Genomic DNA, 22,875 nt, shown 5'->3' with positions numbered 1-22,875 from the left:
CCCGGAAGGAAATGTGGAGCGTCCACACACACAAGCGCTCCCCGTCGAAATAAGGGGCCAGCAAAGCCCCAAGCCGCTCCCTTAAAGGGCCCCTCCCAGACACACTTGCCCTGCACAGCACAAGATCCATAGAGCCGACAACGGGTTGCAGACCCTGTGCATGCAGCATGGACCCCCAGCTGCAGCAGCAGCAGCCAGAAGCCCTGGGCTAAGGGCTGCTGCATGCGGTGAATACAGAGCACCGCAGGGGCTGGACAGAGCATCTCTCAACCCCTCAGCTGACAGCCGCCATGGAGGACCCCACTATTTTGAAGTAGCAGGACGCAGATCGTCTACACACACCCTACTACGACATTGAACACCGAAGTAGGGTGCTATTCCCATCTGAAGATGGGAATAGCAATTTTGACGTCTCACCACCTAACGTCGATTTCGACATCGAAATAGCACATGGCGCGTGTAGATGCGACGCTTGCTATTTCGACGTTGTGCCGGCTACTTAGAAGTAGCTGGCTAGTGTAGACGCACCCCTGATGAAAAGAGGTATGTCATATCATTTTTTTCATCAAAGTGCAACATTTGAACAAAAATGATAATTGAAATTTGACAGTGCAGACAATTCAAATGTTATACCCTTAAACCTAAGTTTAGGAAATCAGCAGAAAAAAGACTATAATGAGTCAGATTCTGCTCTTTGCTTGCAGCATGGAAGGTAACAATCATTGGAGTTACTTTGCATGAAAACAGGTGTAAATAAGTAAAACTTTTGTCTCTTTAAAAAAAATTGTTTACTAGTAGTCAATGGGAAAGAGAAATCCAAAAGCAACAACACTGAAAGAGACTTAGAGCTGATAGGGCAATGTGTTGGGTAGCAACATAGGTCATTGCAATTTTGGGGTGCATCCTTGGGACAGGGAGGCCTCTCAGGAGAGGGAGGCCCCACTCTATATGACTCTGGTGCAATCTGGAACATTGCATTCAGTTCTGGGCATTTCATTACCAAAAGGTACTGACAAGGGTGGCATTTTAGGGACAACTCCCAAAAATACTGGAGCTAGCAACATGTTGATTGTAAGCGTTAGTTTATGAGCACGAAAGGAAAGAGTCAATTGTACATTGACCAGCAAAGCAAAGACTCAGGGTGCAAGGTGAACAGCCTACAAATATTGAAAGATGTGAACACCCAGGAAGGAAATTCATTTCATATGACAATAAATTCAGGCATAGCTAGGAGTAATAGGATTAAATTAAGAAAGAGCTTGCAAAGCACTTTGAGGCTGCTGATGGAAAGTATATATAAGAGCTTTATATATATAAAAGAGTATATATAATGTTATTTTATTAATAGAGTTCACTGATTTGAGCACTTGTGAAAACAACCTTTCTACTTTGTGGTGACAGAATTACAATGACAATCCGTATAAGAGTTCTATACAGGAAAATAGTGTCCCCACCCACAGGCGCTTAAGTGCATCATGTTGGTTTATTAGTGTGTTTGCCCTACTAAGTTTTTAAACATACTTACTAAGCTGATTTTATTAAAGTACTCAGTAAAGGATCATTTTGATGTATTTCTTGTGATATTTCCCCAGGCAAGTGTTATGAGAGATTTAAATGTTTCGTACGTGTGGCTTAGTGTATGTTAGACTTTAGAATTAGTAGCAGTGTAGCTGACCCCTCTTTCTATCATTTCCCTGCTCCTGCCAAAGAACATCCATTCTAAAGAAGAAACTCATGACTGACATGCTTTGACTGAGACGTTCACCACAGCCATCCTGGCTGGATGGGTGATGACATATAATGAACCATTGGTCTGCTGTGTGCAGAAGGAAAGAGCTCCGAAATTACAACTGTGAACCTTTGCACAGACGTTTCAGCTGAGATGAATGGCTCTGCAAATCTGGCCATTTTGTAGATGGGGTGCGAACATCTCAGCTGGATTTTATAACTAATAGGGGCTTCTGCGGATGTGTAACTGTCAAGAGAATTTAGTTTATGTTTCTAGCAGAGATGAATGAAAGAAGAATTGAAGCCTGGAACATAACTGTTCTTTGCTGGAATCTCCATGTTTCAGCATTCTTTTTAGTGATGTCTGGTGTATTATTCTTTCCATGAAATAGGGATCCCCAAGCTCTCTTTTTCCATCCACTTGCCTGTTTTTAAATCATTGACTCATTTAAATCAATGCAGAGGAGGCACCGTTAATTATAACATTTGATTGCTATCTCCCAATAATATTGACTGTGTAAAGGGGGCTCTTGATCCAAGTTTCAGGGTCATGCCTAGCCTCAGTTCAGGTTTCAGTCAGGGTGACAAGTTGCTGTGACAGGGGGCTAATGTACCTTGGAACCTTTCTTAAAAATGTGATAATTCGAAAGCAAGTAAAAGATCTTGAATCATTTTTCAGTGCATTATCAACATTAAGTGTGTGTTAATTCTTAACTAATTAAAATGGGTTTCAGTGGAAACCTTTTCAAAAATCCATTTGTGAGTAGTTATGAGAGAGAGCTCAGGCAATTAAAAATAGCATTTTAAACACTACAGGCAGAAAACAAGGCAAGTTTAAAATACTTAGCACTTTACATGTACATAGTTTCTGCTCATGGTAACTAACTATTCCTCACTACCCCCATTTAACATATGTGAAAACTGAGGCAGGGAAGGGAAATGATTTATCCACATCACAGAATAAGGCACAGAGCCTGCAAGTTGATCAGTGCGGGCACACTCCTGCCCTGCCATACTCTTCCCCCCAAAAAAAAACCACTCTGACTGCACATTAGTAGTGTAGCTAAACTGGGACTGGAACTGTTGCTCATTGTTTATGCCTGTAGCCAATATGCATAGCTGGACTGGGATTGCAACCTAGGGATTTCGTAGATCCCTATCATGCAATTCTTTGTCTAGACCTCACACGAATGGTATGAAGAATGGAAGTCTTTTGGGAAACTGTTAGTGATAGTAATATAATGACTGGTGTTAAGGGAGTAGTAGTAGACAATAAAAAGACTAGAACTAGCTATCATTGCTCGGAAACTTCGTTTTCTGAATTTTGTAGTCAGACCATTGTAAATGGTCAGAGATTTCATTGGGATTAAATTTAACCACATGGATAAAGCACAGGATTAAACTAATGCTCTGGTTATAAGGGAAAGGCCGTTTAGACTATGGATTGTCTTTGTACAGTGTGTCTTTTTGGTTGTGATGATTGCCCAAAGGAAAAGGCTGTGATAGTGACTATGTACCAGTGTCTCTCCCACTTTTTCTTATGTATTACTTGTATATCAAATCTCTCTCTCTCATCCTGTCTTTGATAAGTGGTTTCTCATGCAACTGCAGGTTGAATCTGAACAATTTATATTAAGCTGTAAAAATTTCAAGAGCCCAAATTTAGCTTCCCCTTAAGGGCCCAATATTCTCTTCAGAACAGAGATCACATTGCATACTAGATGCATGTTTCTGACAAGCAGTAACCCTGCTGCCAAAGTGTCTTTACCCATAGTGGCTTCTCAGATATCTTGTAGCCTTTACACTGTCAAATTCCATTTAAGTGCAGATAGTTCTTTCCCTCTCTCCCTCCCTTTCCCTCCGGTTTACGTCACTGAGCAGAGTGCATTTAGGTTGTTCAGCAAATGTCTATGTCTATATCCATTTCACTTTAAAACAAATAAAAAAATGAACAGGAGAGTTCTCCTTTCTAAGTAGTTCAGCTGTCTCATGACTTTGTGGTAGTCAAATGTGTTCAGATGTTTTTCAAATAGCTCGAGTCTGATATGCCAAACCCAGATTTTGTGTCTGTGAAGATTGGATGTGGAGCTTTCTGAGCAGATATTGGTATTAAATAGCTGACCATTAGAGTATTTTGTTCCCCTAACGAAACCGGCATAATGATCACCTCCAGTAGGACGAAGTCTGCTACATCCAGAGTAAACTCCTTGGCCAAAATATTTGATCCGTGTGCTTTACAAAACCAGGGGCTTTCTAATGAAGTGGAAACCACCCAAATTCCTCTTGCTGCAAACAAACCCGTCAGCTCCTCTGAAAGTTTTAACACCTTGGATGTGAAGTTTGCCTCCCTTGGTCAGAAAATAGATAAGTTATTGATTGTGCAGGACAATGTCCTTCAGACGCTAAACAGTGTTTCCCAGGAAATGTGTTGCATTGAGAAAGATATTAAGATGTTAAAGGCAAAAGCAACTGAACCTGGACCCACCAGAGAAACAAATGAAGAACTAAATAAGTCTGAAATGAAGGGGCTGTGCATGGAAATGTCTAATACCCTTTCTGGCATGAACAAGAGTGCAGAGCAGCAAGCTAAAAGGCTAGAAGGAATGGAACAAATAGTGCTGGGGTTGCAAGAGCTTATGGGGTTTTTGGCTGAGAAGTTTAAAAGTTTTAAAATAACTGATTTAATTCTCAAAAACAAAGCTTCTCCTAAGGTTGGTGGTTACTCAAAAAAATACAAAGTTGGAAACAATTTCAGGATGCAGATATTCTCAGACAAAAGGGATGCGGGCATGACCAGCAATGGAAATGAAAAGGTGAGCCCAGGTTTGCTTTTCATTCTGTTGAGGACTGTTGAATTGTATGGTTGTATTTTGTTTTGTGGTTGGTATTTTAATTGATTTAATCTTAACACAACCAAATCTGTATGCTTCAAAATTGCACTGTCTCAGCCCAAAATGGAAATGAGACAGAAAATCTAGTCAATAATAAATGGTATTTTTGGGGTTTATAATTATTTGGGAAAAGCAGGCCAGTGAAGAACTTATGTGCTCAGATTCAAAGCTCACTGAAGTTTATGGAAAGAATTTAACATGCTTCGGTGCGCTTGGGATCAGTCCCATATTGTGCAGCAGTGCAAATCACTTAATTACATGCATTATGCTGCAGTACGAACACTCTTGGTGATTTTCCAAAGGAGTTTTACCTGAGTAAGAATCCCAGGTCTTGGCCCTATGAAAGTTAGATTCTCTGTAAATTGACTTCAATCCTCTGAAATAAAACTTTTCACTCCTCTTCATTGGAAATGGATGTTCACTAGGTTTTCCATGTGTTTGATCTAAAGCCCACTGGAGTCTGTGAAACAGCTTCCCTTGACAATAATGGGTTTAGGATCACCCCTCTAAGCTTGTGTCATTTTGCTTAGATCTGGTAACGTTAGTTATTAGCCTCTTAAATTTAGACAATTTATAAAATTACTTTTGACAACTTATTTTGCAACATTAGCCACAATAATATTAATTAAAATTAGTATTCCCAAATCCTTTGCTGTCTTGTATTTTATTTTGTTTAAAGGTATAAAGCTTTTCAATACCTCATACATCAGAAGAAGCATTCTTGAATATCACAAGCTTATAAGGAAAGGAAAATAATGTATGAAGTTATTAACATGAAATGGTGCTAGTTGTGTTAAGAACTAACCCACATTACTTCAGAATATACCCTGAGAGGCTAACCAGATGGCTCTTAGCTTGGCTATCTTTAAACAGTTCTACTTCCAAGTTAAATAAGTAATGCTGAAGCCAATATATGTAACTTAGTGGAAGTTAATGGAATCACAGAGGGACCACTCATAAAGCTCTTTCTTTCCGTCAGTTAATCCAGTTCTCCCTTGTGTAATTGTGCAAACTTATTTTCAGAACATCCATAATTCATTTGGAAAACTACTGCAGTATAAAATAATAGAACAACAAATGCTATTTTTATAGGCTATTTTTGAGTGTCAGGTTGGACTGACCTCCCTAACTGAAGAAATTCTAATACTCTACAAAGACTTTCATCTTGATATAGTAGCCACTGTTAATGAGAACTAAGCTGGTGGAGTGAAGAAACATTACTTATTTATGTTTTCCAAGTTTTTTTTTTTAAATACATAAAATGCAGTGATACAAGATGAGACGCATAGGGCCTGACTGTCTACATACCAGTGTAAACCAAGAGAAAAACCACATAGATGCTGGTGGAATTACACAGTTGTGTAAAATCATTGTGAGAATAGAATGAGACCCAAGATGCTAAAAAATATAGTAGTGTCCATAGGGCCCAATTAGAATCAGAGCCCCGTGATGCCAAGTCTTCTGGAGTAAGAGTAAGAGAAAGGATGAGAGAATAGTGGCCCTTACTGATGAATTTATAGATGCATTCCAGACATTAAGGAGAGCATGGAAGATGGCTGGGGATGTGTGTGAAAGAAGATGACAAATGGTTAGGTGAGCCCAGCATCCATGGCAGAGTGAGGGAGATGAGATGGAAAGACACAAAGAGATGATGGAGGACGTGCAGCGAGAGGATGAGATGCTAGGGCCCTTGAAGGGATGGATGCTTGAATTGGATGCAGTCAGATAGGGGAGCCAGAAAAGGGGCCCACATGAGTGGAGTGATGTGGTCAGATTAAGGGTCGGGAAGATGGAGCAACAGCCAAGGTTTCAATGGAATGGATGGGGCGAGGAGTTGTGTTAGGGAGAGCTGATGGGTGGAGATTATGAGGACCCAAATAAGAACATTAGCTGTGTGTGTGTTTGAGGGGCTTTTAAAACATTCTGAGAGAGAAATGGAAGTATTTGGACATTCCTTGGGTGTATGAAGCAAGAGGGAGGGAGTACTCAAAGATAAGCATACAGGCTAGATGCCTGAGCAAGAGGGAGTATGCACAAGAGGCTTGGAAGGAAAGATAAGAGTTCAGCTTTGGTCATGCTAAGTTGAAATTGCTGTTGAGACACTCAGATGATGTCATGAGGACAGTCTGAAATTTGGGAACAAGTGCATGGATGTTTTAGGAATATTGAAAATTCACAATAAGCTCCAGCCCAGAACCTTTCCTCAGACTTTTGCCAGTCTCTCTCAGTCACAGGTATTGCTTTGGCTTGCCCCACCATAACCAGAGGAAATGCGGGAAGCAGTGGAGTAAGACTATGACATGATCACTATTTCACTTCCAAGTATTAAAGAGAAAACCCTGTTTGGAAGACAGTCTACTGCTGCTCCAGCAGAGGTGTTTTAATGAGCTTCATCCCCAGCTCACAGCTGTACTTTTTACCTAACATCAGTCATCAGCACCCTGTCTTGCCAGAAGCAGAAGGAGCAAAAAGTCATATGTCTGTCCCATCAGACTCTCACTGTCCATCAAACCTCATCTCCTTCCCTTACTCCCACACTTAGTCTGTATACAGGCCAACTCATTGACATTAATTGGAATGGATAGGAATTTGATTAAGTCCCGAGTAAGCACGTCTGGATATGCCCTGATCACATTAAGATCATGTTATATAGGCTTGTTGTCGCCTTATTCCATGCATGTGCATGATTTATTATAAAACAATCATCATAAATATACTAAGCAACCCAGTAAACAGTGGCAGAACTTAATAAGCACCTTTTAAATGAGCTCTGTGCTAAGTATAGTGGAACTACGTAAAGGATCCTTCAGCTGCGCATTTCTTTTGCAGAGTAGGATTGTCACTTTAGGATTGGCATTTATTGATTTTGGGGGGCAAATAGAATCTTCTCTCCCCTAGACAGGGCACAAATACATTCACTGAATGCTGCGGAGCAGCATGCATTGTAGCAACACTGTTTATCTCATTTATCCACTGTGTATTGAGTATGGATGCACAAGTTAGGTCTTAAAAAGTTCTTGCAAAAACAAAGGGAAAATTTCCCAAAAAAGGTGTCATGGGATGGAGAATGAAATAACTACTTACCCTCAGGCATGCCCAGGGTTATGCCTTATAAAGATGTAGCCATGAATATCTGTGGGAGAGCAGCCAGAGATGTTTTATGCATCCAGGTGAAATTGGCAGAAAGCTCAGGTGCTCTAGAGACCCTGCAGTTTCCCCTAAATGAAGGAGTAGTCAGAGTAGTCACATGAATGTGTCAGTGATTAGGCTGCACTGGGAATTTGACCAGGGCAAATCTTTCATGAACAAACAGGATGAACACTGGCTGATCGTACCTTTTCATGGTCATCAGACCTTTTTCCTCTTTCAAAATGGCTGCTAGTTGTATTTCTGCTCTCATTGAACCCCTATGAACACGAATAAACATTTACAACCCCCTGGGAGCCTGGAGGTAGCAAGGACATCCAGGCATTGAGACAATCAGGTTTATTTTGAATCCAAACTTCTATGTCTGTGAGCCCAATTCTGATGGATGAAAGCAGAGAAATCACTGCCAGCTGAACTCGGTAAGAAACCCCAGGTTCTAGTTACCATGAATTTGTCAGGTAACATATTGGCTTATGGAAAAAAAGGAGTGTAGTGGTGACATGCATTAATGACTTGACATTACCCAGTGATAGAGGGGCAGCTGAGATGTCTCACAATGTTTGTCAACAGGGATAAGGCTGAAGCATATAACAGGAGGAAAAAGTAAGCAGAGTGTATTCATAGGTATATATTGTAGGACTATTTCTAGCTGAAGTCTATATTTTAAAAGAAATGAGAAGAGAAAGAGCTTAGATGCTACACTGATGGGGGCCATGCAGGACCCTATATAAGTAGAACAAAAGAAATTACACTAGAAAAATAATCAGTAAAGAAGTATTACCAATGTGATAGGTTATGTTTTATTTTTCTTTCCAATGTGTCTAGAAACTCTTCTCTTCTCATTCATCATCTAATTTAAGTCATGCACTGATTGGCTAAAATTATTTGTGGGAAAAATACATATATTCTCTCTACTCTTTGAGCAGTGGAGAAGAATTTTCTTGAACAGAACAAATGACTGTCTCAAGATTACTTTGACAGGAAAATAGACAATTTGATTATATACATAAGTGAGTTGTGTTTGGGGTTTTTTTGTTTGGTTTTTGTTTGGTTTTGTTTAAATGGAAGCAGACTAGAGGGACAAAAGGGTAACTTCCTTCAAACTCTTTCTTCAAGGTTGGAGACTACCCCTTTCTTTTACCACCAAAGTAGTGAAAATCCAGTCCACAAGCTTCAGATCTGGCTGTGTCTTCACACCAACTTCAAAGCCCCTGGTGACATTGCTTAACTCCATGTCCTGAGGCATTCCTCAGAATCCCCCCACTCCCTTAATGTCTTCTCAGCATACCAAATGGCTCTGTGGGAAATTTAATATAGACTCAGCCTGTATTTATTCTTTTGCTTAATCTCTGTATGTTGATGTGAGGACATGTCGCTCTTATGAACAGTTTCTCTTATGACATACATTAAGAATAAGTAAACTATGAGAAGAGTTAGATTATGAGCTCATTTCCCTCGCTTTTCATGAGGCATCACAGTGAAACAATTTATAGCACATGGAGAAAATGGGCACCATTTGTTGGGGTTCTTTGTGATGCTTCTTCAAGCCTTTAGTGCCCTTCTGAGGTAAGAGTCTGACATAAGAATCTGAGGGAGCTGTCAATGAAGGCAGGGAGGTTATGTCAGGAGAGTAGTAGTTGGGAAACAGAGGGCTCCATGAAGTGAGGAGGCAGGAGAAGGATGGACTTGGTCTAGGCAAGAGTCCTGATATGCTCCACCTCTCAGAAATCCTCATTTAGCAGGCCACCAGCTCTTTATTAGAACTTAATCAGTTCCCAGGTGACTGTCCACCTGGAAATGAGCCAGTTCTCTGTGTGTGATGTTGAATACATTTGAATATTTCATTCTATATGTACATCTTTATTTGGGTTATCAGTGCAGTTTCAGCTCATTCACTGTGCTGTCATTCACTTACAAGAGTAGTTGCTTTGAGTTCAATTAATCTGGTGTCATTCTGGCAACATTCTTCCTCCTGCACAAACACCCAAAGCTCATCACCTAATAGAGTGCTACTGGACTTCTTTTTTGTTTTGACACTACTGATGAGAAACAAAGACTAGCAAGGCAGCAGCCTCAGCAGATCCTGAAGCCATTTCCAATAAATTCCATTCGGAGTTTTGGTGCCTCCATGGTGAAGTGCTGCCAGAAAAAGTGTGCATATCTAGGGAAAAGAAAGAAATCCCACATCTAAACAAGCAAAGACAGAAGGAAACCAAACATTTTCTATTGAAATAGAGCATGTTATTAGGAGCCCAGCCTGTGTATGTAAACCCAGTTAAAAGTGAATCATCAAAACTCTTGGGGGTGGTTTTGACGTCTGTAACCATTTGGAAAACTCCAAGAGCAAGCTTGCCCAGAAACAAACCATGAAGTGCAGAAAAAGAAGTCTGGAGATACCTGCCATGCATGAGAATGCATGCCTGACTCAGATGAATCAGAAAAACTGAGAAATGTCTCTTAACAGCAAGGCCAGCTGCTTAATTGCTTTTGTAGCAAACGATTGCCTGGGATGATCTCCCAAATGAAACTCAGTGCTAAGTATACTACCATAGGAAAGTGGCCACTATTGCTTGACCTTCAAGTTGGATCTGGAACTGTGACTCTCACTCTTAACTCGGTCCCAGCTCAAATCCTAGTGTAGTTATGCGCTGACCTTTATTAGAGCCGCTTTGCAAAGTGCCAATTCCATCCTCTGTGAGTCTAAATTATAGGTTCACAATCAAACAGTCTTTACACACAATATTATAGAGCTAATTGTTATCTTGGCATGTTCAAATTTACTATGGCTCTATCTAGACTGCCAGCTTCTGTTAGCAAAGCTTCTGTTCACAGAGCACTCATTCAGACTGCAGGTCTCATGGAAAAGATCTGCTGGTCGAAAACATTTTGTCAACATCCCTGTACACCTTGTTCCACCAGGAAGACAGTATGTCTTGGTAGAGGGACTTTTCCCAACATTTGGCCCTATGGGGACGGGCCAAATGTCAGAAAAGCTTCTCTTGACAAACTGTAGGCAAAAGATACGCAAGGGTGTTGTGCAATTAGCGTATCTTTTGCAGCCCAGTCTCGGCAATCTAGGCACAGCCTAAAAGTCCTTATTTTCCTTTCAGGCTATCTTTGATATCACAGCCTCATTGCTACCCTCCTTCTTGAGTTATTGGGCTATAATTAGGTGTGATTCCAACTGTGGTTTTACTGTGACAGCATTAGAAGTACGTGGCACTGATGAACTAACACCCTTAATAACAAGAGAGGAGAATCATTTTAGTCTCAAGGAAGTGCAATATCTTTGTTTTTCTCATAGATATTTGCTGTTTTGTCCTCTTGATATTTGAGTACAGTGAAGTACATTCAGAGGTTTCTTCGTATGGAATGGGTGACGATGCAAATTGCCTTGCAGCACTATCTGCATAGTAAATTCTGTTGTTATCACCAAACTCCTTCATGGTTGATGAGTTTATATGCCTTCTCTTGTCCTTACCAGGCTGTATGTTCTTGGATGTGACAGCATACATGTTGTGACTTGAGATTGGCATATACAGAATTATTATTTATTTGAAGGTGCACTCAGCACTATAAAGAACATGGAAGGGAGAAGAAGACCAAACTTACATACTTACAGGCTCTGTAGACAGGCAGTAAATAATGATTCTGAGTGCTCTCAGACATGGCAGCAGATTCAACATTTGACAGTAGAGTAGGGTTCCTTTGTGTGTGTGTGTGTGTGTGTGTGCGCACGCACGCTGATGTGTGTATTGTTTCATGTATAAAATAAGAATCAGTATTTCATTCACTGGTCATTTAACAGTGCCCATCTTTGCAGCCAAAGAGTGCTTTGAGAAGGGAAATGGAAGTGGAGAAAGTGGATGGCAGCTGTTCTCAGGATAGGTAGAGAATTATGGAGTCAAATACTTTCGCGGGCAAAGCAGGCATTTTACACATTCTGATGCCAAAAGTTAGTCTGTTGAGGATTCTGTCACATCCAACAGGTTGTGACATTTAGAAACATGTCCACGCGGAGAGTGACCTACAAACTGTTGCTTATATATCAAAATCCATGATGTAACAGTGGGTGATAATGCTTTACTCAATTATTGAGTATTAATGCATAGCTCAAGTAACTAAATCATGTCTATTCATTGGTGAGGTTCATATCTCTCATAAAATTTGGATATCCAATCCTACGTGAACTATCTTGGATTTCCCTGATACAGGCACTAATGATATGCCCATCCGTTACTGCTATTAAGAAATATCTATAACTGTTGGAGTTGTGACACTAGACGAGTAGGACTCTGTGTCATGAAAGAGAATTCTTTCTCAGGAGTCTGGCTAGGTGGATCTTGCCCTCTTGCTTAGGGGCTAACTGGTCACTATTTTGGGGCAAAGAAGGAGTTTTCCCCCATGTCAGATTGGTAGAGACCCTAGCAGGTTTTTCCTTCCTGTGCAGCATGGAGCATGGATTGCTTGCTGATTTGAACTAGAATAAATGGTGGACTCTCTGTAGCCTGAAGTCATTAAGCCAAGACTTGAGGACTTCATTGACTCAACCAGAGGTTATTGGTAGGGTTCTGTGTTTGCCTTAGGAAGCCAGCCTGCGTGGCTGACCCCAGGACTGCCCAAAAAGCTGGCTCTTGGACCAGCTGCTCAGGTAGCCTGGGCGTCTGCCACACGGGTTGCACTGGAGTGTGTCTGCAGCCGGCCACATTGGCCACTCCAGCCTTAGGGCTAGCCACACCAGCTGCCAGCTGCTCAGGTGGTTCTTGGGCAGCTGACCTCAGGACCAGCCAAGCAGCAGCCAGAGCTCAGGGGACTGCCTGAGCAGTAGTCCATGGGCAGCTGGAACAGTGGCTGGTGGTGCCTGATGGTGCTGCTGGCCCTGTCCTCCCTCTCCTCAGCAGGAGCCTCCCAGCTTCCCCCCCAGCAGCGGCCCTCCCCCGCCCCGAAACTCCACCTCAGATTTAGTCAGGAGTATTTATAACGTGAGGCAGCGACACGTCACAGCCATAAATTTGTGTGTATTGCCCATGACCGGTCCCTGACTTCTACGAAAAATACTGAGGACTGAATTGTATCTTTGGTTATAGCCTACTACAGAAGTGGGTGGGTGAGGTTCTGTGGCCTGCAAGAGGTCAGACTAGACAATCATGATCATCTCTTCTGACCTTAGAATCTGTAAGCCTAGGAATCAATGGATAGAAAATGTATTCTTTGCATTTGCAAATTTCTACATATTGTAATCTATTTAATGGGTTTACACTGAAGCAATGAAATAGTAGTACCATTTGGCATCAGAAAAAATGTGATGGAGTCATAAAGGAACTTTAACTAAAACCTTAGGGTTGCTTCATGAAGCCATTCATTATAAGGTTGCCTGCAATGGGAAGAAAATCAAAGGGTTTTATTATGTGAATAAGAAAATTTGAAAGTTAGTTAGAAAAACATTCCAAAGTTATCCCGGTTCAGTGTAAAGTACAGCACAGCTCTTTAAAAAGAAGTCAGATTTAATAAAATATGATATTTGTTCCTCAATGAATGTGAAATTGCTATTAAATACATGGAATTTATATCTTTTATGATTGCTTAATGTCTAATTGCTAAGATTTTTTTCATCACACAGTTCCTAATGAAACTCTGCTACTGTGTTATTCAGTGGCCCTCATGTATGCCCTACCACTGTCTGTGTGACATGGACTCTGAACATAGTGGATGCTGGAACCACAAGTTAATGCCTGGAAAATGTTTTTTAACTGCATAACTCCAACTTGTCTTGCTGCACATATCTTCTTACTTGTGAACAATTTTAGGCACACAAAATAGAGCCTTTAATATTTACCTTTGGGGCAATTCTGGATGAAGAGTGAAAACAGCGTTAGAAACTTTGGCCTCCTGTGGATGGGGGAACAGGTGCTGTTGTAAACCTAGTTGTGCATATAAATTTCTTTTTTTATAAATTCTGTGCATAATTTCCATGCCAGTCTGGGAAACTTTAGATTTTAGAAACCTAAGACTAGGAAAACAGTTTCTTGTAATTGTAGAAAAGGTAGAAGAAGAAATTACTCAAATGAAGGACTAAAACCTCCCTGTAAGGGCTTGGTTTAAAGGGACTTAACCACACAGCCAGGTCTGGGAGCTGCTGCCACTCACTTCAAGTAGGAGCTAGCCCATGTGATTATGCAGTATCTCCTTTCCTCTCTCACCTGCAGTAACCAGATTTTGATGTCTGGTCAGTAGATCTGACCGGACGCTGTCAGGTCCACTTTTCAACCAGACTTTCTGATCAAAAACCAGCAATGAAACTGGTCCACCCTTTTTGCAGAATGCTTCATTTATTCCCCTCTGGTCCCAGGCAGCTTGACAGGAGCAAGGCACAATCTGACCCTTTGAGAAAAGGCAAAATAACTGAGCGTTCATATTTTTACCATTGAGCTAAGATTTGACAAGTCAAACACAAGAGGCACCGGTTACCTGAAAGGCAAAAACCTCAGGTGCGCAGCTTCAGTTACTATATGGAGTATGGGTACTCTCTGTCATATTTCCAGTCTTGTCATTAATTGTCCTTCATTCTAGTGGCCTTACAATTTGCCCCTTATTGGTCACAAACAGATAATACTTACTAAGTCTGAAGGATGCAAGTAAAGGCTTCAACTCATTATTAGCTGGATATTTTTTTTTCAATGAAAAGGATATGAGATCCTCAACCCTTGTTAAAATGTAGTCATTCAAAAGCTAAGTTTGTATAAACAATATAGTATTTTGTGCAGCTGTCAGGCAGTTGCAAGTACTCAGCATCGTCCAAATCTCTTCCAGGCAAAGTTTCAAAAGCCGGGCTACCATTTTTCACACCTTCAGACTGCAAGAATATTTAGTAAGAAAGTGCTGTATGCCTGCAATTATTTTTGGATGCAGAAATGAAATTTGTCTTGATGTCTAAAAGTCCCTGGAGGCCAATTTGTATGGTTATTTGCTCAGCTAACTATCTTTGATTATAGTCCGTATTCTCATCAATATTGCACGGCGGGCATACTTACAGGAATCAGTGTGCATTAGTAACACCATTAACTTCTTGACATAAGGTTTTTGTCCTACCTCTTTTAGCACTTTTCACTGCCAAAGCAAGCAATGACTGGTTCTTTATGATCAGTTCAGAATTTAGATTCATGGAACATTCTTAAAGTTAGGTTCCTGGAGCAGCTAAGCTGACAAGGCTCCAGCTTGTTTCCTGAGGGGAGTTAAATGTTTGTATTTAAGCCCTCGTCATGTTAAAACTTGAATCCTGATATGAACAACAGTATTTAAAACAGTTGTCAGTCATGGTTTCTATAGTGCTATAGCATTGATTGACTTTTATGTCATGGATAAGGATTTTTTTAAATAGGTTTCCTACCGCTAGCTGCAAACTGCATCTCATCATTTCCAACTTCTTTCACACAATTTTTTCATCTTATTTATTTATTTATTTATTTATTTATTTATTTATTTATTTATTGTTTCCTGTCAAGTTCAGTATGCGTTGGATACAATATCTTTAGAAAGTACATCCAGTTTTTCTTTGTTCCTGTTATCTGCATAGTTCTGTTTAGTTTTACATATATAAATATCCTGTAAAGAATCTACCAAACAGTGAATATAATCCTGGCATAAATCATGCTCATTTTGCTGCCATGACTAAACAATAGGACTATTTGCATGAATAAGATATGCCTATTTAGGTGTCTGGTCCAGTATCAAGTTGTCTTAAAGGGTTAATCAAAGAGAAAGAGTCAGAGTAACACTCTAGTCTGGAAGAAATCCCTCTGAAATTTACTTGGAAATGTCTAATTCTTTACACTCTTTTTGCTCCATTGGTATGATTAATTATATGTACACATTTTTTTCTTACAATGCGGAGGTTAGGAGGGAGATAGAGGGAAATGGAATATTGGTAAATTATTTATGTCACAGATTGTGATATTCCCATTTTACTAGTACGCAAAGAATGTTTAAAGAAAAAGGCAATGTACAAACTACATAGCCATAACTGTAATAATAACAGTGAAGATTTATGGGAAATGTGTTCAGTACTGAAGTCCTCCAGATGTCAGTATAACATTGTAGAATACAGACATGGTAGGCTACAAAGTTAAGATTGTGGCTTTGTATGCTTTGACTCCTGGTAACTGTTTTATCAGCCTGCAATAAATTATTAAAAATGCTGTTACCAGATGTTGTAGGGAGTGTAGTTACAGCTGTGTTAGTCCAGGATTTTCAAGAGACAAGGTGGGTGAGGTACTATCTCTTATTAGACTAACTTCTGTTGGTGAGAGACAGAAGATTTCCAGCCACACAGCTCTTCTCCAGGTCTGTTGAAGAAAACGTGAAGAAGAGATCTGTGTGGCTTGGAAACTTGTCTCTCTCAACAATAAAAGTTGTCAGATGTTGATTTACCACACATATCTACTTAAAGCATCAGTAAGACAATGACTGAATATTTTACCAGTACAAAAAATAACAACTTTGTTTTAGACTAACCAACCTCATTTTTAAAAGCCAGTAAACCATTTTCCTTGTGGATTATTTGTCAGCCCATGAGGCTTGATTCTGATCTTTTATATGCTATCTTTACATTAGCGTAACTCCATTTCAGTCTTGCAAGTTACTCCTGATTTACACGGGCAAAAACAGAATCAGGTTGATGGGACCTGTCATGAGTACTGTCAATGACACTTAAGCTTTGATTATGAATTAATTCATGCAAAGTGTTTCATTTTCTTGGTAAGAGAGAGGCAGTTTTGCAAAAAACAGTACAATACGAATGCTGTACGCAGTGACTACTGTATTGCTTGCATTTCTACAGGCCATCGGGGATCAGAAAGAAAAGGGGAAGTCATGTTTAAGTGCAAAGGGAACAAAGTCTATAAAAAAGAAGAAACCTCCTGATTCCGCAGGTTAGAGCTTTCTCTCTGCTCGGTGTCTCAGTCCAGTTGTAGAACCTTTACTTTCTCATATAGGTGAGCACTTGCTCAAGTGAGTACTCCATCTGAAATCATCGGGGCTCATCTTGTGAACTGGTGCTCGCCAACATGACTAAGCTTGCCCAGCTGGCAGCTAAATATTTAAAGTTCTTTCACTCTATTACATTCTGTGCATTAGGTGTTGCCTTGCCTTTGGGGTCATAAAGTTTCCAAGGAGGCACTTTTGCCTGAATACTTTATTAAACTATACTTAGTTCACCAAGAGTTTAAGTAAGAAAAATGTCTGAAAGGGCTACATCTAGAGGCCAAGCATCTGTAGGTGCTTTTTAAAATGAGTTTTAAAAAAAAATTATACTTTACTTGAAAGCTCATGACCATTGCTCTTGCTTAAGAAACATTTCCATTGACCTTGTAAAGAGAAGGAGAAAAGCAGGTGGCTACTCTGTAAATGATTGAAATCATGGTAATTACATAAGTCCTTAGTTAATATGCTTAATATTCTCTGATTGTTTCCAGAGGAAGCCAACCAGGAAAACCAGTCCTGTTCTCACAAAGAAATGATCCATATGCTCAATAAGGAAAATACTGAAAAGGCAAGTGCTTTTTTGGTTCAAAAGAGTTCTCCCAAATCTCAAGGGCCAAAGGACAAGGGCAAGGGGTTAGCTTTGGAAAGCCAGGAGGAGCACACAAAGCGCTCTTTTCAAACATCTTTAAGTACAGGAAAGAGCCAAGGAGCACGGGAAGCTGTGGATAATGATAGCCAAAGGATAATAGGGCAAGATGAAGAGAAGGAAAGTGAATCCCTGGAAGGTGGGAAAAGGGCTGGTGGACAGAGAGTGCCTGAAGAAGAAAGGCAAAAGGAGGAAGAGGAAGAAGCTGGCCACTGTGGAAAAGAGAAGGAAGAATCAGTAACTGCATCCCAAAACAAAGATGAGGCAGAGGATGATGAGAGTCCACCAGAAAGCCAGGGACAAGACACGCAGCTTCAAAGGTAAGGTGTAAAACTCAAAGCACATTCGCCTTTTCTTACACACCTCTATTCCCGATAGCTGTTTATTTCAAACATTAGTAATATTTATTTGGGAGCTGTCATAAATCCAGCCCAATATCTAAACTAAGATGGGTTTAGCGGTCTGGCTATGGCTCCAAATTGACAACCTGCCATGGTGGGACAACCACTACCTTCTTCTGTGTTTGCCATTTGCTCCAAAAGAAGGTCTGGAGCAAAGAATGCACAGCTGGATATTCAACAGTTCTTCATCTCCAAGAAGCAGCCTTCCTTTCTATGTCATGGTTACGTTCCACACCACGTAACTTGTGACAGGAGTAAGGTTAGATTAGACTGTGTGCTGGTTTGCAATAAAATTTCAATATCTAATAATGCAAGTGGTAACAAAAACTGTGACACTAGCCTAGAGAACTGAATTGATAAGATGGTTTACTGTAATTCTTTCTATGTGGTGTTCTTTATAGTCCATCAGTGAGAAGTAGTTCACGCTTTCAAGAATTAGTCTAAACAAAGAGTGTTCCTAATGTTCTCCCACTACTTTAAAGATGAGGTTGATGGTCAAATATGAAATCAGTGAAATTCAGGCACCTGTTTCAGAAATAGGAAATTGGCTGCAGTCAGGATTAACATAACTACTATTTTGTTCTGCAAAGGCAAATTTCACCTAGTTAGTTGCCCTTATTGTTTTACGCAATAACAAAAAAAAATGTTATTTAAATGCAGCATGCTCCTGGAATTTTTCACCTGGTGTTCCAAGTTTATGCCAATGTAATGCAATGCTTTGTCTTGCAGATGCAAAGACAGTGAAAAGGGCACAGGAAGCAAGCCATCTGGGAAGTTCCCCCAGAAGTCTGAGCAGACCTGCCAGCTTGAGCATAGTGGCAGCAGTAAGCGTCCAGTGAATGATGATGGTCTAATCAAAGCTGACAATAAAAAGAGCAGGGTAGATGCAGAGAGTGCTGGTGACAAACTTAAATATAAAGAGGCCATTAAAACAAATACTCCATAAGACAAACCAAAGCCAGATGATTCCACTTGTACAGAGATTGATAAGCAAGCAGAGGCATCCATAGAAGATTCACTGACTGTAATTGGTAGGAAATACCTTTTATTTTTTTTTTTAAAAAAAAGGGAATATGTGTGGTAACTATGAACAAAACCACTTGTTCATCAGGGCCAGGTCCCAAGTTGATGCAGATTGGTGTCACTCCATTTACTTTGCTAAAGTTAATTTTTTTATAAGTTGAGGATCTGATCTGACCTTTATTTTTATAGCATTTTGTTCTGGGAGTTGGAAAGCAAAAATATCTTGGGGAAATTTGGCTGAAAACATTGCAGGTCAGATTAGAGGCTTGGACTGATTCTTTCAGGATTTAATACTTACGAAATTAACATTGGTTAGCCCAGAAATGGGAATGTTTTGTGAGTCTGACCATCTCTTTTGGAATCCTGCTTTCTTATGTTGTTATAAATTGTACACTGGACATTTGTAGCCCTTCAGGGTCTAATGCCATCTCAAAAGGAAGAGAACTTCTTTGCATTTTATGATCCAAGGTAACACACAAAGACCCATGTTTAAAGTCTGCATTTCAAATCCTGGAGAATCCAAAGTAAATGGCAGAATTCCAGGAGCCCTCGCTTTCCACAGTTCCTTGACCATGAACTAAACTCACTGCTCATGTAAGTTGTTAACACACTAAAAATTCTGGGGACACAGCTGGTGTCCTGGAAAAATGGGCATGCCCTGGGAATAAGGGTAATCTAGTCTTACATTAATGACTGAGGATTCCTGCCAGCTACATACTGTCATGGGATTTTTTTTTTAAATCATTTTCACTGAAGTAATGAATGGTTTTAAAATTGCTTAAAAAGTCCACGTGCAAAGACAGCCAGCATTCCAAACCAGAGAGATCATGCAGAAACACTACCATTGCATCCCTTCTTCTCCTGGGTAGAAATGTTTGTCACCTTGGTCAGCCAAAGGCCATTCCAAGTAATATAAATCAATTGATAAACAATGTGGGTATAAAACATAAAACTTTATTTCCCCACAGAAATCTAAAAACCCTATAGGGGCTAAGGGCTTGTCTGCATAAGAGACTTGTGTACCAGTCAAACTGCATGGTCCAATGGCTAGTGCACTAGAATGCAACTCAGGTGACCTGGATTTATTTCTAGCTCTGCTGCTGTCCTACTATGTGACCTACAGCAAGTGATTTTACCCTTGTGTCTCTGTCCCTTTCAGTTTTCTCTCTGTCTTCTGTATTTAGACTGTAAACTCTTCAGGGCAGGAATGTAGGATGTGCATCCACAGTATAAGCACTGTACTGTTGGAGCCTCTAGATGCTACTGGTTAGCTTTACATCTGCATACCTATCTGGTGCAAACTCCTTAATGTAGATAAGCACACTCTCCAGCCTTTCAGAACAATAACCATGCAAGGAACAATGAAAAGTTGTACCGCTGAAATGATAGAAGCTAGAGGCATTCTGCATTATATGGCAGAGGCAAGCCAATTACCTAAGCGGGGCTAAAAGAGAGCACGTTGGACAATGTTTTTTACTAGCCCTTTGAAAAGTTGCAGAAGGTGTTCCCCTACTGGAAACCTCTAAGCACTAGTAAGTGTGTGAGAGAAAACATGGTGATGCCCCCAATCCACTGGTCATGCTCCTTGTGGGAATAAAGTAGTGTTGGCCAGCTATCTGCCCTCACATGACTTATGCTCCCAGTGTGCTGACACATGAACTCTAGATGCCCTCCTGGGTGGGTAGTGTCTTCAGTGGGGTGGACACAAATATTGTCGGTGTAGAATTTGGCAGTATGTTAGCAAAATGAGTGACATCCCACTAATGGAGAAATTCTCTTTGGCAAGAAAGGGTGTAGGTTGGGGCTTCAAATATATCAGAAACACTGTAAAAAGGTGCAGCACGTGGGTCACATGTTTCCATGGTGGCTTTACGGTGGGCTTGTGGAGGAATGACTTTGGGATAGAGCACAAGGACAGCCAGTGGGGTCCAATTCTACACGGATCCATTTGCCAAAAGCTAGCTGCTGCAACATGATGGTCAGAATAATCTGTAAGGGTGGACTCGTGTTCTTTTCACCCCTCAGATAGCCCTCTTACAAACATCCCATTTATTCAGGCTATGCTCAGGGAACAAGATATGTCCCTACGTCATAAATTGAAGTGCCCGTTTATTATATCCTTAGATCATTTTATTGATTGGGAACCAGGGTTTAATGTGATGACTAGTAGGTGCATATGGGTACTAACATGCCAGCTGTCTGTTTTGCCCTTTGTAGATGATGGCCCTGCTCCTCCAGCACCATTTGATCACCGAATAGTCTCAGCAAAAAAGGCAGTGATCAGCAGTTTTTATTTTGTCAACAGGAATGAAGTCCTAGGAGGGTAAGTGGAGCTAATGCTGTCAATACAAAAACAAGCTGTCTTGGGGCTCCAGAAAATTGTAGCCAGTAGCCTTGTAATGGAGGCTTATATCACAGTTGAACGGAAGCCACATGCCTATCTCACGAAAGTACTGTCTAATTGCAAATTGGAGAGGGACTGAAATCAGCAGGCTGCTATTTTTGTGAGGTTCTGCAGAGGTTTTGGTGGCTTCATGTTTTGGTTTATATTTTGTATGTAAACAATTTCCTGAGGCAGCAGCACCAGTGCCAGATGGGAATTATGGTGCATTCTGCTACAGGGTTTTATCATAGGCATTTCCAGGCAGACTGCCACTTGCAAGAACACTGTTTAAGACCAGGACTCTGTGACAGCCCACACAGGGCTCTTGACCCCACTCCCTTCTTGTACAAAAGAGGCTGTAAAAATTACTGTTATTTCCTTCAGTCCAAGAACTACAAGCGCCAGCCTCATTTCATTTTCCTTGTAAGGAAGTGGCAGAGGAAGAAGGGAAGAGAGACAGTTGTGAAATTTTGCAAAATATTTTGGCTTTATGACATTTTGTGGAAACAAAATTATAGCTATTATAGTGCCCAAATGATAGCTTAGTAGTCTCCATAGTCTTCACTGCTGTTTTGTAGTCACACTGAAAAAGCTCTAGTATCCTACAGCGACGGTTCAAATCACCACAGCCTGCTGTAATGATAGTGTGCTGTTTGTGACTATTCATTAGATTCTTTTAGAAAAGCAGGTGCTGAACTTGAACATGGGTTATCTGAAGATTATGAAACAGGAGCATGTTTTACATTTTGTTAAAAGAATTTTCCAAAGGAAAAAAAAATTAAGAGTGCATTCAGCTGATTGGTTATAGTGCAGCTAGGGGAAGATTACTCATACAATTGTCCCATTGGCCTTACCTGGAGTACTCATGTGACTAAGCGGGTCATAAGCTGGCTTTCCTTAACCAGTGAACATTGTTAAATCCAAAAAAGGGATAGAATAATAACAATCGAAACTTAGGCCGTGTCTTCACTAGCCCCAAACTTCGAAATGGCCATGCAAATGGCCATTTCGAAGTTTACTAATGAAGCGCTGAAATGCATATTCAGCGCCTCATTAGCATGTGGGCGGCCACGGCAGTTCGAAATTGACGCGGCTTGCCGCCGCGCGGCTTGTCTAGATGGGGCTCCTTTTCGAAAGGACCCCGCCTACTTTGAAGTCCCCTTATTCCTATAAGCAGATGCGAATAAGGGGACTTTGAAGTAGGCGGGGTCCTTTCAAAAAGGAGCCCCGTCTGGATGAGCCACGCAGCGGCGAGCCGCATCAATTTCGAAGTGCTGCGGCCACCCGCATGCTAATGAGGCGCTGAATATGTATTTCAGCGCTTCATTAGTAAACTTCGAAATGGCCATTTGCATGGCCATTTCGAAGTTTGGGGCTAGTGAAGACACGGCCTAAGTTTTGATTGTTATTATTCTATCCCTTTTTTGGATTTAACAATGTTCACTGGTAGTGAAGTAAACAGGATGAAGTTTAATAAAGATAAATGTAAGGTGCTGCACTTAGGAAGGAATAATCTGTTTCACACATACAGAATGGGAAAAGACTGTCTAGGAAGGAGTACAGCAGAAAGGGACCTAGGGGTTCTAGTAGCTCACAAGTTAAATATGAGTCAACAGTGTGATGCTGTTGCAAAAAAAGCAAACATGATTCTGGGATGCATTAGCAGGTGTGTTGTGA

At 40.7% G+C, this 22,875-nt stretch overlaps 1 protein-coding gene across 1 annotated transcript in view; it reads left to right on the top strand.

Moving 5' to 3' along the window:
- Positions 1-3,792: 3,792 nt before the first annotated feature.
- The window catches only part of LOC142009543 (uncharacterized), a 39,854-nt gene continuing 20,771 nt past the window's right edge, over positions 3,793-22,875 (top strand). The window contains exons 1-5 of the mRNA XM_074987763.1: positions 3,793-4,541; positions 16,603-16,693; positions 17,237-17,711; positions 18,522-18,616; positions 21,033-21,138. Coding sequence (XP_074843864.1) covers positions 3,888-4,541; positions 16,603-16,693; positions 17,237-17,711; positions 18,522-18,616; positions 21,033-21,138 — 1,421 coding nt within the window. The 5' untranslated portion in view covers positions 3,793-3,887. The remainder of the gene's footprint in view (positions 4,542-16,602; positions 16,694-17,236; positions 17,712-18,521; positions 18,617-21,032; positions 21,139-22,875) is intronic.

This window comes from Carettochelys insculpta, chromosome 2 (assembly GCF_033958435.1).
Source record: "Carettochelys insculpta isolate YL-2023 chromosome 2, ASM3395843v1, whole genome shotgun sequence".
Taxonomy (NCBI): Eukaryota; Metazoa; Chordata; order Testudines; family Carettochelyidae; genus Carettochelys; species Carettochelys insculpta.
Note: the sequence above shows the minus strand (reverse complement) of the source record. Positions and strands in the feature narration are given on the sequence as shown.